Genomic DNA, 17,618 nt, shown 5'->3' with positions numbered 1-17,618 from the left:
GTCAGCCTGTAGACGTGCAGTAATGGCAATGAATTCCCTTTGTGGTATTTTTATGCTAATTTTAAACACCCACAGCAGTGGTTGTCTTAACATAAGGCTTTTGGATGAGCATTTCCTGTTCATTTAAGTTGTGTGGGAGTTTGAGGGTTTAGAATGAGCAGCAGTGCACATAGGCAAACACAAGACTGATATTTTGCAAGTCTTTTGGTGCTGTGTTATTTACTCTGTATAATTCCAAGCATTACTCTCTACCTCTCTCTCCATGTTGGACTGTGTGTGGCTGACGGTGCAGATGGCTGGATAAAAACAAAGGTTGACCAGCCTGGATGTGTTGAACAGAGCTGCTGATTCCTATCTTTCTCTGTGTCGCTTGAGTGTTTGTGAGATAACCTTTCATTCTGCTTGAACATAGCAGCATTTGTACCACAGTCAAATTTGAATCTTACTTCCTTTCTCTTCCTCACACACACGTACCCAAATAAAATCCTGTCACACTTTTGTGGCCTAGTCTAGGTGATTTATTGAGCTGGGAGAAAAACCTCTAGCACTCTCTTTGATTTCTGTCTAGCTGCATAAATCCCATTGGATTCTTCACCCCCTGCTAAACTCAATAACTGGCAGCTCCGCTATTTCATGGTAGAGTGGGTCAGTCCTAGTCTCGCTTGCTCTCTGGTTGTGTATCCGAGTAGCAGGTTGACTTCAAATGTGTGGTTGAATGAGATGATGTTGTTTTATGTATTCATTAAGTCATGGTACTGTCATTTCTTTCTAAAATTACAGAAAAACAAAGCTGCTTTTCATAGTCTTCAAGCAAAACACTGTTTATGACTATACTGTTGCAGCATCCACAGTCAGTGGGTGTTGCGTTGTTTTTTTAACAAGTTTCTAAAAGAGTCTAAAACCAACAGTTAATTTACCATACCAACAAGTATATGTCATAACCCAGTTTAGCTTGTGTGCACAGAAAATGGGTGAGACACTGCTTCATTTCAGTTTAATTTAACACAGGCAGTGTTGGTTACTTGTTACCAAGATTAATTCACTGTTGGTTTTAGGTTTCTTCAAGGGAATTATTGATAATTAAAGCATAAATTAATGCCAACCTTATGATAGCGTCTTGCACATGCAACTTGATAGCCACTGTACCCGAACCAGATTCAGATTCTTCATGTGTCCAACACACCTGGCCAATAAAGCTGATTCTCTAAGAGCACCTCGGTTCCTTCACTAACCTGCAGGCATTTTCCACAGACCTCATGTAATGTTATCCTATAATACTGTGTATGTGAACAGTTCAAATTCATCAGTATTTTTATATTCACAGACAGGCATCAAGTGTCAGTAAAAGATAAAACGTCTACACACATTCCTGGAACAAGCAGTGTGTCCTCCAGTTTTCTCTTGCCTGTACTGGGAGAGTCACAGTGCACAGACATCGATCAAGCAACTTTGAGCAATGTCAGGCCTTTGACAACTCGGCTTCATCTTCCCCTCCAACAGAAGAGAATCAGCATAGTCAATGAAAAGCAGTTTAGCATTCAGGGCTCATTTACTCCAAATTGGGCATCAGAAAAAGGGAGAGACAGGCTCTAGTCAAAACTCCTGAATGGCAAAGTTTGTTCTCATCTTCAGGCTCCTAACACCGAATCAGTCTTTTAGTCACTCTCACATGCTTGGTTTCCACCCATACATATTGATAGGTCTGTCTTTGTGCCTCTTGAAATTGAACAAAATATTTCCATCTGTATGCTTGTAATCCTGGAATGTAATACTCGGCAGCACAAAGCTGTAATCAGTGATGAGAAAATGGGCACTATGAGCAGTGATGGGAAGAGCAGGTGAACAGAGTGCACAGAATTTTGATGTAAAATATTACAAGCTCTGGGGTTCAGGTGACCTAAACTTGTTAATGCAAAATGTACATATTAAAGGTGCAGTGTGTGAGATTTAGTGACCTTTAGCTGTGACGTTGCAGATTACAACATTTAGCAAAGCTCTCATACATCGTGTTAAACAGCCCTCACAGCTGTTTCACAGCAATTACCATAAATATAGGACGCTCCTGCAAAAAAAAGCATGGCTGACTTGACCAAGCAAACGCTAACGGCGGCTCACTTGGCCCAGTGTTAGCCTGCACTGGCCATATTCTGGCTACAGCTATCAAACCAAAACTTGCATTTAGGTTGACTTTACTTGTTACTTTACTAAATTACCCGTCCAACTGGTAACTTTGCTGTCATCAAGGATTTCCATTGTCCTTGTCTCGTGCCGTCTTCTGTCCCGTTTCTTTGCTGCTTTGATGACTTGGATTCATACTTTTTCTTGTTACATTATAACTCGGATCCTCCATTTCTTCAAATTCAAGTTCTTAAACTCGTGACAGTGCTTCCTCTTGTTTCTAACTTTACTTCTTCCTTGGCTTTCAACTGTCTCCAAATCCTACTTCAATGTGAAAACACAAACGTCGCGCTCTGGGGCCCAAAGTGTGATTTGTCTGTCCTAGGCTACTGTAAAAAAATAAGGCAGTTCCATGACTGGGGACCTGCTCTTGTGTAGATATAAAGGCTCATTCTAAGCTAAAGAAAATGCAGCAATTCTTTTTTTCTGGTGATTAGAAATATAATTATGCATACTATAGTCCATAAACCTGATGATCTTCAAGTGTCTACTAGCCTCACTAGTACCAGAAGCTGGATTGCCTGATTGCCATGACTGCAAAAAAAAAAAAAAAAAAAAAAAAAAAAAAAAAATTGTTGCAGCTTAGTTCTTGTTGGGGTCACCTTGTAAGCGGATACCAAGGAGAAGTAAGAAGGTCCAACTGAAATTACAAATCTTAGAATAAGATGAATAGGATGTTTTATTGCCGTATCATTGGCAATGCAGTACAGTACATCAGTGCTTTTGCACCTCCGAGTAGGTGAGCTGGTGTGTGTGTGTGTCTGACAGCTGAGCAATATGCAGTTTAATTTCACTTCAAGAGGCCCATTCCCTGCTAAATTACTTATAAGGCCTCTACCCTAGACACTTTTGAAGTGTATTCTACAGCTCCTCAGTGTAAAGCGGTTGTAGAATTCCTTATTTGACTGTGTTTTTCCAGCTCCTGTTTAAGATGCATCATCTAATTCGTTATCTTTGACATCGTCCCCCTACATTGGAAACGGTTCATTGGCTGTGCCAGGCGCATGCTTCTGAAAAGATTAAAAACAGCTCGGGGTTTAGTTCGCATCATCTCCCCATCCGTCCCTGGGGTCTTTTCTTACTTCGCAGCAAATTGTGCATCACTGCTGATTGGTAAACAGCCGCATCACACAAAAGAGCCAGCGGCAGTCTGTTCCTAGCAGAGCTCTCCTTAGATTTGGCCCTGGTTGGGAAAATGGAAGAAAGTCGGCTGACATAAAACAGCCAGTTTTTTCTGATGGTAATATTGAGACTGGCATGATGTACAGCACGAGGGGGGACAAGCTTGTCTCTTGTTAGATTTAAAAACAATATTGCCAGCAGGGTTGGATTTCAGGGATTTTCTGTGGAATACATATCCATAAACAAATAGGTTTACACCACACCAGCTGGTGTTTTATTTGCCAAATTTATTTGTTTTGTCAGCAATCGGAGATTTCTACAGTCCTTGCTGGAAATATTTAATTATGTTCACAAGCTCACAGATGAGAATTTGACCAATTATAGTTTAGTTTGTGGTGTGCATGACTGGTGCGGGTGAGACTGGTTTGCTGATACAGAGTGGATGTGATTGATGCGCTTGTTATTCCCATGTGGACTCAAGCACAGCCTACCACTGTCACAATGTGCTGATTCATCCAGTCTCATCAACCCAGACACGACACCGTTCTCCTCTACCTCTCCCTTTTTGGCTTCACAGTCATTATATAATGATGCTTTCACATCAGTACAGGTCTGCACACATAAAATAACACCACCTGCTAACCGCACCCACCCAAGACACACGTGCATCGCCAGATACCCTTGAGTCTCCGAAGCCACTTGTTATGCATATATGAGGAGATGTCTGCCATTCTGAAGCCTGATAGTAATCTGTGCTCTATTTTAAGCCCAAGTGCCACTGGCAGGGGGTGGAGGGCGGCGATGATGAAGGTTGCTGATGTCATTGGTGTTGCCTGGCAACAAACTTGTGTTTCCAGTTGGCAGCGTTTGGCTGCCTTATCAGTGAGGGTGGCGATTGGACTTGTACTGTTGTAGGTTTTTGTTCCTTTGTGTCTGACTCTCTTTGTTTTGCAGAGTCTCTTCGAGAGACAGCAGATGCCTTCACACCCAGAAACAGAAAGGAGCGGTATTTAAAAAAAACAAACAAAAAAAAAACACCAAAACAAACAAACCCTGGCCCTTCTCAGAGCATCTGTCTTGTCAAATAAATAAATTCTCCTTTTGGCCTTTGTCACATGCAGCACCGGTGCAGGATTGTTTTCCACACCTCCTGCTCTTCTTGGAAAATGGTCTCACAAGGTCTGTGAAGGGCAGTTTTACAGCCTGTTTGAAAATAACGTACCCTGACTGAAGAAACGGAGGCTTTTAACTGCTCAGTATTCACTAACTCGGCTCCACACAGGTTCAGGGGTTAATGAGGAACCTGAAGGCAAAGAGCTCAACTCTAATATTTCCTCTGCAGTGTTGATTTAAATCTGAATTTACCAGCACCCACAGGATCATGTTTCATACAGTGAGAAGCTTCTCGGTGGTCAACTTAACGTCGATGTCATAACCCTATATGTCTGTCATGCTACTTTGATGCAAAATGTAATATTGAATAAACAAAAGCAATTTTGCAATGACTAGACCATCTGTAATTTAAATTTAACAAAAAATAATGTGCTAATGCAGAATGATTTCCAGCAAGTGATGGGCAAAAAGTCGATGTACAGCTGAAACGTAAGCGGAATAAATTGCAAATACTGGAATAATTCTGTTTTTTGGTCTAAGGTACATTTTGGGGAAGGCCCACTCCTGTTTTACTTCAGTAGTGTCCATTGCTGGACCATAAAGAAATGGTTTTCCAAGGTTATTTTCGGAGAACTTGACAGATCTCTGTGCAAGACAGGCATCAACCCCACCTAAAACCTTCACCATGAATTGAAATGCAGACTGCGAGCTAAGCTTATCGCTCAGCGTTGGAGATCAACCTCAGTAATGTGCTTGTGGCAGAAGGAAAGTAAATCCCAGCAGCCAAATTCCAATGTCTTGTGATGAGCCTTCCCCTGAGGAGCGGAGGCTGTTTTAGAAGCACAGGGACCTGAATAATGTTTGGGACAAAGTCTCATCAGTCATCCATCCAATGAGATGCTCAGCAGTTGCTTTGGGTGTAGAGCTTAGATTTTCATAAGTATGCTAAATATGCACTTTTTCTGTCAGTAACTTTTGGATTGATTGAATCTGCTTTTCTTACCAGTTTGCTAGATTTCCAGGGCATAATGTAAGATACATAGATTTTGGTCGATGTGTTTTTCAAGGACTTTAATGATCATAGAACAATAAATTAAAGCAGTTCTTCTCTTAATGCAGAACAATCCAGAATGTATGGTACTAGTTTAATTATTGGCCCCAAGGTTTGGGCACCCCTGCATTACCTTGAGACATTTCACTGTATTACTTATCGTGTATATTTACTGCATTCACTATATAATCTAGAATTGTATAAAACCAGCATATTTCCTTCTTTGTATTGATGCTTCCTTCCCACCACTTTCTGCACATACACCAGTCCCTCAAGTCTTGGCTTTACGCCTTTGACACCAAGAAGCTGCTGTTAGTTACTTGGCGTCAGTACATTGTTGCAGACACGGTAGCAAATATTTCACGGCTGTTGTAATTACATCTCTGAAAGCCAAGAAGCCCCGTTTGTGTTACAGTACCTCCTTGTTTACTGTCCTAAGCTCTCTAACCCAGGAATTCATCTGGCATTCCTTCCTAACTGTTGTAGCCACTGTAGCATAAATGCAGCCGAGCTGTCTGCAAAGTGATGAGGGAGGCCATGTTTTTAGCTGATGGGATGAAATTGTCCTGCGAAGAACGAGTTTTTGATGGGAAAGCGCTGCAGATGTGTGCACAGGGTACTTGAGTTCACGTCTTTGCTGTGTGGCGTCACCAACCTTTCATGGGCGCTGCTGATGATGATCGGATTCCCACGACACACTCGACTTTTTTTTTTTCTCGTTATCTTTCTTTTTAACATTCAGCCCCAGTGGAAGACTTGGTTGACCAACCCTTTGCTTTCCAGCTGTGTTTGACTTCTCAGCAGTGCCAGTGGTGGTTTTAGTCAAAGTAGCCTAAGCTGTATTGTCTAACACAGAATCCTAGCAAAAATAATTACACAGGTTTGTAGTACGATTTGGTTTACACTCATTCTTGGACCCAATTTCTTAGAGGGAAAAGTGGGGGGAAAAGAACACCGCCTGTATTAACGCTAGACATGTTTTGTTTTATGCATTTATGTAGTTCATTGTTGTTTCCAATTTTCACAGACATTTTCATATTGTGTTTCAAGTGAGCAAAACTGTATCATGTATTATAAAAGAAAACAATGAGGAAAAAAGAAATGTGTCTGGCCAAAGGGCTTGGAGTCTGTTCTTATCCCCCTACAACAGTTTTTTGAATGACCTGGGGTCGACTGATTAGCTCCTGACCAAGTGTGCCAGGAACGCCACAAGCACTGTTGTGCACTTATGAGATGTACAGAATCCAAGGGTTGTTGTATGTGGCACATTTAAATGACAAGTGCTGCTTGTTTGTGTTATCGTTCCTGTTGATCTTCAGGAGGAGGAGCCATCAGGCGACGGGTGTCGGCAACACCATCTCATTTATCGTGGCAGCTGAATGAGCCCCCGTCAAAGCTGATTGTTCTTTTAGACGTCGATTATTAATCAGAGGTTCACAGGCAGTTCACGCTCCTAAAATACACACCTCCCAACAAACCGTGTATAAATACTTCCGTATTCCTGACCAAACCACTTTTGTTTCTTCTCAAAACCCTCCCTCCCTGCCCTCTATTTTCCAGCTCCCATTCTCTATGGTCTTTATTCCCTATCGGGGATCCGCCAAGCCCGGATTCCTTGGAAGCCTCCCCAAACCGCTGACCACCATAAGCACGACTCCAGCATTACATCCACTCTCAGTTCTGCCTTTGAGCTATACATATTTGGACAGTGACATGTTTCTGTGGTATTTTGGCTTGTAGCTCAGCACACTGAATGTAACAGGAAACTAGGAAATGCTAATTTCTAGATTTAGTATAGAGAATACCTCCACTGCTATCTTCCTTATTCTGAAGAACTGATTGGAAACACTCCCCCTAGTTTGCAGGGGGGGAAAGGAAGATAGTGAAGCCCACTCACAGCTGATGTCATCTATTTAACTTTAAGTCAGTGATTCAAAATATTGCACTTGAAGTACGAGTGTGCTGCTCTCTCCTGCCTCTACAAGTTTCACATTGATTAATCCCATTGTCACCCTTTCCCCAGTATTATGTAGCTTTCATGCAGGCCCTTACAGACAGAGTAGCATGGTTGCATTGTTTAATCTGTTTTGAAAGAAGTGGAGAGCTTAAGGAGTCCCAGAGAGAAAAGATGGTGCAGAATCAGAGCTGTGCTTTATTTTTCCTGAGCAGCACTTCCCCTCCAAGCAACTAGTAATGAGCATGGCTGTTTGAAATCACCTTCTCAGCTAAAAAGGCACCACCATATGGCCCATCCTCCAACAACCCTCCCATCCTTTATCTCGTATCACATTCAGAATACATCAACATTGTCAACCTTTGTGTGTGTGTGTGTGTGTGTGTGTGTGTGTGTGTGTGTGTACAAAGGGAGCCACAAAAAAGAAAAGTTAAAGGAATACTGATGCAGAGGTGTGTGTGTGTGTGTCTCTCGCCACCAGTCAGACAAGCAGATGCACAGCCACACAGCTCGAGTACGTGTGTGGTCGACTGCAGCCCGCAGACGGTTTTCACTCCCCTCTAGCATTCACTCACCTGTGTCAATGTCAGCCTGTGCTGTCTGTCCAGCATATTTAATCTCCTCTGCACAGTGTGACCAGAACAGAAGCAGTGGAAGGGATGTCAGGGAAGTTTTCATCTTGACCCTTTCTTACATGGACTGAGGAGACTTTGTATTTGTTCTGTCTGCATGTAGAAATGTAAATAGGCAACTGCTGTGCTATGATCTTTTATGCCTTCATGTTGTGGACTGAGGAAGGAGCCTTAGCTGTTCTTGGTAAACATCCGAGTCTGTTTTTAGTGTGAGTTCTGCCAACTTACCATTCATCATGTAGATGTTTGGATGCAGTATTTTAGTGAGACGACTAATTATCATTGAAATATCTTTGAAGGGAGCACAGCCAGGTCCCTGCCTTGTAGAATGTCAAGGTCCAGTTGTACTGTCTTTTTTGGGGGGGGTAAATTTATTCTTTTGGCCTAAATCACTTGTGTGTAAACACTCACGCTGGCACGGTTCAGTGGTTGTGTTGAGCCCTAATTGACTGGTAGTTCAGTAGAGCTTTCTTCAGGGTTAGACTGAAATACTGTTTTTATTTGTTTTTTTTTTTCAATATTAGCTCATTATTAAAACTTGATAACTGTCATCTAGTTTCAGTGTGATGCAGATTGGTTACATAGTTATGGTGTAATTCTATTTGATCTGCTCTTATTTTTGCATAAAATAAAAGTGGCATGACATCGCTACACACCTGAGGGAGGGGGGGGATTCATCAACAGGTTGTCTGTCACCACTCTGTTGTGACCCTCTGAATAGGTGGGCAGTCAAAATAAAAAATCATTTTTATCTTTTGTGATGAGTGCCATCTCTGTTGAAGGAGCTCTGAAACCTGCAGGGAGTGGCTAATCTGTCACTGAATGAGGCGTATGTGGTTCAGAGCTGCTGTAGCTGGGTGAGATGTTCAGCTCTAGACTGCCCTCCTCCCTCCTCTGTCTCTTCATCTGATAATTTAATCCCCTCCTCAACCAACAGCAACCTTCTCCCCTTGGGCCCATGCCTTTGAAGCCCGCTGTGCTGAGGCTTGTAGTCATTTGCACTTGTCTGATTGGTAGTAGAGATCCACTTTATTCTTGAGAACCAGTAGCTCAGCAAGATGCTGGAGATTTTGGTTTGGTCCACATTAGCCTCATGTCCCATTAGTTTTCTAGTGTCTTTCAAAGAAGCACTATGATCTGAACATCTTGCTCTTCCTTCTTCTTAAACAACTCTGCAGGTTTGGTGGCCACGCTGTCACTAAAGCCCAGTCTTTCTGCTTGAAACTGATGATGGGTGTGCAACCCTGGTGAAGGAATTCATTTTTTTTTTTTTTTTTTTTTGGCTGTAGCTTCTGCATCAGTCACATTAACTAAGCTGTCATTTCATCTTAGCTTGAATGTTTTGCACAGGACTTGACATTTCAGCCATCGGAAGTGCAACCGACTGTATTAGAATACACAATTGAAAGGCACTCACCTCTGTGCAGTTAATAATTCTGTTTTAGGGCTGCACTCATTTGCATATGGACAGGGGAAAATGCATGACACTCTTGGTTGATATAACCTAGAAACAATACAGGACAAACATTATTTTAGATTATCTGAGTTATGCATAATCTTAGTTGTGTATAATTCACATATTATGAAGAAAAATGGCAGCATCTCAGATGACTTACTGTTCTCTGTAAACTATATTGGTATGGGCTCTCTGTTTCTGAAATGCTGTAACATATTGAAGTTTAATTGAACAGTAAATGGAGGTCCATAAGACAGTGAAAAGAGATCTGAGCTGAATCGTTTAAGCAGACAGATAGGTGGAAGCATTCAGCTGCATCTTAGTTCTTGTATTTATGCTGAGAAGCCGAAATGGTTTAAAGACGAGGTGAGTGTTCTGGAGTGGCCGAGTCAAAGCCCAGACCTCAATCTAACAGAGAATTTGTGGCTGGACTTGAAAATGGCTGTTCATGCCTGATCTCTACACAACCTGGCAGAGCTTCAGCAGTTTTGCAAAGAAGAACACAGGAAAATTACAGTGTCCAGTTTTCTGGAGCGGCCGAGTCAAAGACCAGACCTCAGTCCGATAGAGAATTTGTGGCTGGACTTGAAAAAGGGCAGTTCACGCCTGATCCCCATGCAAGCTAGCAGAGCTTGAGCAGTTTTGCAAAAAAGAATGGAGTAAAATTGTAGTGCCCAGATGTGCAAGCCTGATTGGGACCTATTCACACAGACCCAGTGCTGTGATTGAATCAATAAAAGGGTAACACATCCAAGTGAGTACTTTTTATAGGCACTGTAGATGAGAAGTGCTGGTTTGATGTAATCTGTCTTACTGTGGTGGATCTGTTCTGTAATTCATTCTCTGGGTGGACAAGTGGGGCTGACAAATAGGCAAGTCTTTGCTGTAAGTGGAGCAAAATTGGGTGTTGGAGTCAGGGAGAGCCCATAGGAGCTGTCATAGTTTTGTGTAATGTAGGTTAATGCTGCTTACAGATGAGCTCTGATCAGCCCACCATCAGAATCTTTAGCAAAAAAACCCCAGAAAACCATTATGTTGTGCTGCACCTCGGTCTCCAGGCTTCTGTGTTTTGGGTAAACCTTCAGAGGTCTCCCACACAGATGAGTTGACATGAACCTTTTTGTCTGTGTGGCTTTCTCATCAGAAACCGGCTCAGCCATCACCAGCTCATGTATCGGTCTAGGGAACTCCCTCACACCACCTGCGGGTCAGGCTGGGAAACCCGTTCCAGGTTACAATGGTAAGAGTCAGTCAGTCCATGGGTTAATCTCAGTTCTCTTCACTTGTCTTTTCCTTGTCTTCGTCCTGCCTATATAAGGATGTGTGGACAAGCTGCAAGGAAAAATGTGAGTAGAGAGGAGCTGAGGAAACTTTAAGACATGAGATGTCCTTTATCTGAAGCGTCCAATCACAAGCTGATTTCCGATAAAGGGGTGTGTCAGCAAATGAGTTGTTCAGGTTGAGCAAATAAGGGAATTAGGATTTACCCCCATTCCTAGCTGCACTTTAAACAGCCAGCCTTCACTGTGTATTAATATGTATTTTCATACTTGCTGCCCCTGTTACATATATAGGTAGAATGAAAGAAATGGAAAAAAGAATCAAACCACTTGTCATTCTCTGCTGAGGATTTAAGACTTTTGCTCTTCCCATTTGCCAGTAGATGATACACCACCTCTGAATGTGAATTGCATGCTCTTCTCTTTCCACTAGTCGCAGTGATCAGTGATGACATGCAGGAGGTGAAACCAAGAACCCTGGGAAATATTGTGGTGAGGTAAGCTGAGTGCATATGTTCACAGTCCTGTGAGCAGCTTAGTTGCTGCTTTACATTCTTTTGTTACCTGCGCATGCACACACATTAAATATGCGACAGACGTAAAGCGCTTTGCACACGAAACCTCCAGTCATTAATCTTTCTAATTCACTGTTGGGTAGCTGTGTCACACTCCAGACCTCAATCCTTTTATGTTTTGCTGAGGTCAGAGAAGGAAGTGTGTATATATAAGAGAGCTGCCGGTGCAAAGTGGACTCCATCAGTAGCTCCAGCAGTCACCCTCTAAGCCCTTTGTCCTGCCTTATCTTCCTGCCTGCTACTGATCTGTTATCGCTCTCCAACTCCATTTCCCTGTTCTTTGTTACTGCTGCTATTGACTCACTGCCAACAAGGGTAATTTCCATACAATCCTCGTGTAGCCTGCATTCAAGGAAGGAGCCAGTCACCACATAGTTTGTGCCAGCCCTGTGCTTTTATCAAAAGCTATATCCACAGCTTCATAAGAGTGAGGCTGGAACAGAGGACGTGCAACGTAATGTGTTACAGCTCTTCAGCGCCATACAGTATGTTTGAATGTCAAGTCATATGGACTTATGTTGTGTCTTTAATTTGTTTTAGAATGATAAGTGATGATTTAGTTGCATTCACAAACAAAGGGTTTTATCACCTTCCAGGACTAATTCAGCATCGGAAATATTATTGTGGTTGATTTTATAAAATAATGAATACAGAGGCACGTTTAGGGCTTGGACTTGGGATGTGGGAGCATCTTGGGCAAGACACTGGAGGGAGAATTACTTTTAGTCTGTGGATAAACAAAGACTGAATGACCTCGCTACCCTGTTTGCTCTGTGAGCGACTGTTCGGGTGCCATATCTGTGTGGGTTAGATGAGGTGAAGTCTAGCAGAATCTGTCTAGACCAGCTGCCATGAAGCAAAACAAAGGAACAGCTATCGTAACACATCCTTATGGCTTTATCAAGTAAAGTCAACCTGCCAATCATTTTGTGATTAGTCATGCTTTGTCATCTTTTAAGAGTCTTAGATTCATTGTAGTTTTATAGAGCAATGAAACTTGTGCCTCTAAACAAAATTAAGTTTGTGCTTTCTTCCCTTCAGACTACCTCTACCACCCGGTGCAGCATTGTCTCTCTGGCAGAATAAGGAGCTGTTCAAGGAACTCTACTTCACTAAGTTCCCTGTAGGTTGTGTTGTCATTTCCGAACACTCCAGTATCTGTCATGTAAAATGACTTGCGCAGTAGTAACCTCAGCTGGTTTTAATAACAGGAACAGTTTAAATTTTATCTAGAAACAGTCGTATTTGAATCTTTAAGACACTGGATCAATAATATAGCAGTGGGTATAGATGAATGTGTGGTAAAAGGTGGCCCTCTAGTGGTGAAATCTGTCATCACAGAACCACTCGACTGTCGTCTGCAGCCGCTTGAAGATCATTGAGAGGTTGGAATGAAAAACAGACATGAGAATACTGGCAAAAAAAGTTCACATGGTGCTCAGTCAGTGGGGTCCTTCAACTTAAGATGGGTTGTTTTATGTCAAATTTACACACACACACATATATACTCACCCGCCACTTTATTAGGCACACCTGTACATTTGTATGCAATTCAATGCAACACTTCATCTTAATATTTGTGTATGTGAAGCTCAAAACATTTAATGTTTTTGGTGAAACTGTCATAGTATAAATTCAGCTATATGTTTATTATTGAGGTCATAGTTAAAGGTGGTGTTGTACTGGACTACATTAAAATCAGAGGTGTTCCTAATATTCTGACCCTGTCATGTATGTAGCTGGGGAGGACAAAAATATAGCGATACCTCTGAATATGATGTAGTCCAGCTTTTTTAACTATGACCTCAATAATAAACATAATTGAATTTATACATTTATGGCAATGTAATCAAAAACTGAAACGGCTTCATACACGGTTAGGGCACAAGTGCATACATTTGTACAGGTATACCTACTAAAGCAGCCGGTGAGTGCATGTGAGAATGACATCAAAATAAATGTTTAAACTGAACTACAACCTTATATTTAAATTGGATCGATCTGCTCCAGGTACGTTTTAATGTAATGCCAGCACATTTTTCTCCCCCTTTGACCGCCAGGGCTACTACAATACCATGGATGCAGGTTTTGTGGATGAGGAGGGCTTCCTTTATATCATGTCCCGGTCTGATGATGTCATCAACGTGGCAGGTCACAGGTTGTCTGCTGGAGCATTGGAGGAGGTAGAAAACAGATGACGATGGAGTTGGTTCAAAGGTTTCCCAACTTTTCTGTGTAATTTTTATGCATGTTTCTGTGTTTTATACAGTGTGTGCTGCTGCACCCTGCAGTGGGTGACTGTGCTGTGGTGGGTCTCGAGGACACTCTGAAGGGTCATGTGCCCTTGGCCTTGTGTGTACTCAAGAATGGTGAGACATGATAGTGGGCATAGTGTAGTTTAAATGTAATAAAATAACACCAATCAGTGTCTGATACTGATCTTAGTATCACTTTTGTAATTCACCCTCAGAATTTGTTATCCTCTTAACTGATATAAGATAACTTCCACACGTTCAAGTTTTACACATAATATTGGGCTTAACTACTATAATTATATTTTTGTTGAGTTTTCAAATTAAGACCACAATGATAGTTAAACTCCATGAAAATGACTGAATCACTTGGTTGCATCGAGTGCCTGGATGGCTTTATATGTTTCTCAGGTATAGAGAAAAACGAACAGATCGTAAATGAGATGGTGAAGATCCTGAGAGACACTATCGGACCCGTTGCTGCTTTCAGGAAGGTGCTCTTTGTCCAAGCGTTACCAAAGACGCGCTCTGGCAAAATTCCTCGTGCCTGTTTGGCCAGCCTGGTCAACGGCAAGCCTTACAAGGTACGGCACAACTCTCCCATCACTGTGGACAAATATAGATTTGTTTGTGCAAAGATTTCCAGCCAATCAGAAGACAGAAGAGCTCATTCTGAAATCGAGTTAAAATGGTGCATTAGCAGGCACTGAAGTCATTAAATAGAACTGAAAGTTCATTTGGGATTTCATCTCTTTATAGTTACTGACTCAATTTTCATGGTGATCAGGTGCTAGAGGCCCCAGGAGAGAACAGGATGACGAACTGAGAAACAGTAGTTCTGTTTATGAAGACGGTCTTAAAGCCTCCAAATATTCTGCACATGTGGCACTATATATATATATACATATACAGTGCCTTGCGAAAGTATTCGGCCCCCTTGAACTTTGCGACCTTTTGCCACATTTCAGGCTTCAAACATAAAGATATAAAACTGTAATTTTTTGTGAAGAATCAACAACAAGTGGGACACAATCATGAAGTGGAACGAAATTTATTGGATATTTCAAACTTTTTTAACAAATAAAAAACTGAATAATTGGGCGTGCAAAATTATTCAGCCCCTTTACTTTCAGTGCAGCAAACTCTCTCCAGAAGTTCAGTGAGGATCTCTGAATGATCCAATGTTGACCTAAATGACTAATGATGATAAATAGAATCCACCTGTGTGTAATCAAGTCTCCGTATAAATGCACCTGCACTGTGATAGTCTCAGAGGTCCGTTTAAAGCGCAGAGAGCATCATGAAGAACAAGGAACACACCAGGCAGGTCCGAGATACTGTTGTGGAGAAGTTTAAAGCCGGATTTGGATACAAAAAGATTTCCCAAGCTTTAAACATCCCAAGGAGCACTGTGCAAGTGATAATATTGAAATGGAAGGAGTATCAGACCACTGCAAATCTACCAAGACCTGGCCGTCCCTCTAAACTTTCAGCTCATACAAGGAGAAGACTGATCAGAGATGCAGCCAAGAGGCCCATGATCACTCTGGATGAACTGCAGAGATCTACAGCTGAGGTGGGAGACTCTGTCCATAGGACAACAATCAGTCGTATACTGCACAAATCTGGCCTTTATGGAAGAGTGGCAAGAAGAAAGCCATTTCTTAAAGATATCCATAAAAAGTGTCGTTTAAAGTTTGCCACAAGCCACCTGGGAGACGCACCAAACATGTGGAAGAAGGTGCTCTGGTCAGATGAAACCAAAATCGAACTTTTTGGCAACAATGCAAAACGTTATGTTTGGCGTAAAAGCAACACAGCTCATCACCTTGAACACACCATCCCCACTGTCAAACATGGTGGTGGCAGCATCATGGTTTGGGCCTGCTTTTCTTCAGCAGGGACAGGGAAGATGGTTAAAATTGATGGGAAGATGGATGGAGCCAAATACAGGACCATTTTGGAAGGAAACCTGATGGAGTCTGCAAAAGACCTGAGACTGGGATGGAGATTTGTCTTCCAACAAGACAATGATCCAAAACATAAAGCAAAATCTACAATGGAATGGTTCACAAATAAACATATCCAGGTGTTAGAATGGCCAAGTCAAAGTCCAGACCTGAATCCAATCGAGAATCTGTGGGAAGAACTGAAAACTGCTGTTCACAAACGCTCTCTATCCAACCTCACTGAGCTCGAGCTGTTTTGCAAGGCGGAATGGGCAAAAATTTCAGTCTCTTGATGTGCAAAACTGATAGAGACATACCCCAAGTGACTTACAGCTGTAATCGCAGCAAAAGGTGGCGCTACAAAGTATTAACTTAAGGGGGCTGAATAATTTTGCACGCCCAATTTTTCAGTTTTTTATTTGTTAGAAAAGTTTGAAATATCCAATAAATTTCGTTCCACTTCATGATTGTGTCCCACTTGTTGTTGATTCTTCACAAAAAATTACAGTTTTATATCTTTATGTTTGAAGCCTGAAATGTGGCAAAAGGTCGCAAAGTTCAAGGGGGCCAAATACTTTCGCAAGGCACTGTATATAATGTAAACTACTCTTTTAATTCAATAGTTTCACTAATGCAGCACCAGTTATCAGGCTGAGCTAGGTTCATTTGTTTTGAAATTAGGTTTGTACTAATTTAACAGTAGAACTACAAAGCAAGTTCTTTTTGCCAAAGATTTCTCCAACCATCGAGAACCCAGAAGTGTTCAAAGACGTGGAGAGGGAGGTGGAAACCGCTCTGAGAGCTCCAGGAGCCTGAACTCAGCCGACATTAAGAACTGAGGTTGGATACATTTGAACCATAGTCACTCCCTGCAAGGTTTGAGGAAGCATGTTCACACCATAGACGCCATGCTGCAACTAAAACTAGACATTTTACATCACTGTGGCAAATCCACAAAGCAGGGGTAATGTTACAGTGTAATATTGAAATCTGTTTGCGTATAATTTGGATAATAATGTTAGACCATATGGAAGTAGGCTTTAAAGAGTCAATTACTGAACAGAATTGAGCTACATCTGTTTACCACCATTGAGCCATTTTGATCTGTGAATGAAAAATGAAGACAGTTTTTTTTTTTATTATTGACAATGAAAATTTGTTTGCTCACCACTTAGTTCTGACCAAAGTACAAGAAGTATCAAATAAAAAAAAAAAGGACACAAACTAAAATTATCCATTGTTCGTGCAATTTGAAGATGTAAAACCAATTTAAAAGAATTGCTAGGGTCATCCATCAGAAATAACTAAAAGACAGATAACGGGGCTGTACAATAGCTACCCTGGGAACTCTGACAGAAACAAAGGGTTAACAGTTACACCAATGAAAGTCACAGCAAGCAACATGTTTGTCATTAAAAGTCACCTCACTTCAACATGGTCATATACACTCTATGCACATTAGAGCTAAAGCGGTCTGTCTTTCGGTTATTTCCTCTGTTCTGTTGGTGCCTGAAGGGTAGCGGAGAAGGCCAGCTCGGCTAAGTGTGTGTTTGTCCTTTGTGTTAACATATCGCCTGACAAAACATACAGTACAACAAGTAACAGGTTCTGTGAATGTCCTCCTGCTTTTTTGTTCTCTGAGAGGAAGGTTTGTGCAACTTCTTGTTTGTCCTTGGCTACTAAATAGTCCGTTGAGCTGATGCGGTTGTATCAAAGTGCTTGTCTTGTCATTCCAGTGTGTCGTTTGCATCCCCTTAAAATGCTCCACTTTAGACCACGAATCCATTAGAAAGGATAATGAAGCTTGTTGGTTGGTGCCAGAACTGGGGCTTAGTGGTTTTTGTTCACCACTGGAGGGCGGGGTTTCACATAACATCCAGTGTATCTTGCTCTCTTTATAGTACAGCACAGGTCCATCGTCGTCATCACCACAATTAAAAAATAAAACCATATGTACAAAATGATCTATGGGCCGGTGATAATATGGAGACCGTTTTAAAGAGCAGCATATATTAATCTATGTTCCACTAAATGAAGTGGCAAGGACATTTTTTGC

General features: G+C 41.7%; 1 protein-coding gene across 2 annotated transcripts in view; it reads left to right on the top strand.

Moving 5' to 3' along the window:
- acss3 (acyl-CoA synthetase short chain family member 3) overlaps positions 1 to 17,612 on the top strand; it is a 34,296-nt gene extending 16,684 nt beyond the window's left edge. For both annotated transcript variants that reach the window (XM_020613691.1, XM_020613692.1), the window contains exons 10-16: positions 10,651 to 10,746; positions 11,220 to 11,283; positions 12,403 to 12,484; positions 13,422 to 13,544; positions 13,631 to 13,730; positions 14,025 to 14,197; positions 16,295 to 17,612. In XM_020613691.1, the coding sequence (XP_020469347.1) occupies positions 10,651 to 10,746; positions 11,220 to 11,283; positions 12,403 to 12,484; positions 13,422 to 13,544; positions 13,631 to 13,730; positions 14,025 to 14,197; positions 16,295 to 16,378 (722 nt within the window). In that variant the 3' untranslated portion in view covers positions 16,379 to 17,612. The remainder of the gene's footprint in view (positions 1 to 10,650; positions 10,747 to 11,219; positions 11,284 to 12,402; positions 12,485 to 13,421; positions 13,545 to 13,630; positions 13,731 to 14,024; positions 14,198 to 16,294) is intronic.
- The last annotated feature ends 6 nt before the right edge of the window (positions 17,613 to 17,618 follow it).

Source organism: Monopterus albus, unplaced genomic scaffold, assembly GCF_001952655.1.
Source record: "Monopterus albus unplaced genomic scaffold, M_albus_1.0 scaffold136.1, whole genome shotgun sequence".
Taxonomy (NCBI): domain Eukaryota; kingdom Metazoa; phylum Chordata; class Actinopteri; order Synbranchiformes; family Synbranchidae; genus Monopterus; species Monopterus albus.
This window is presented reverse-complemented; position numbering and strand designations above follow the sequence as displayed.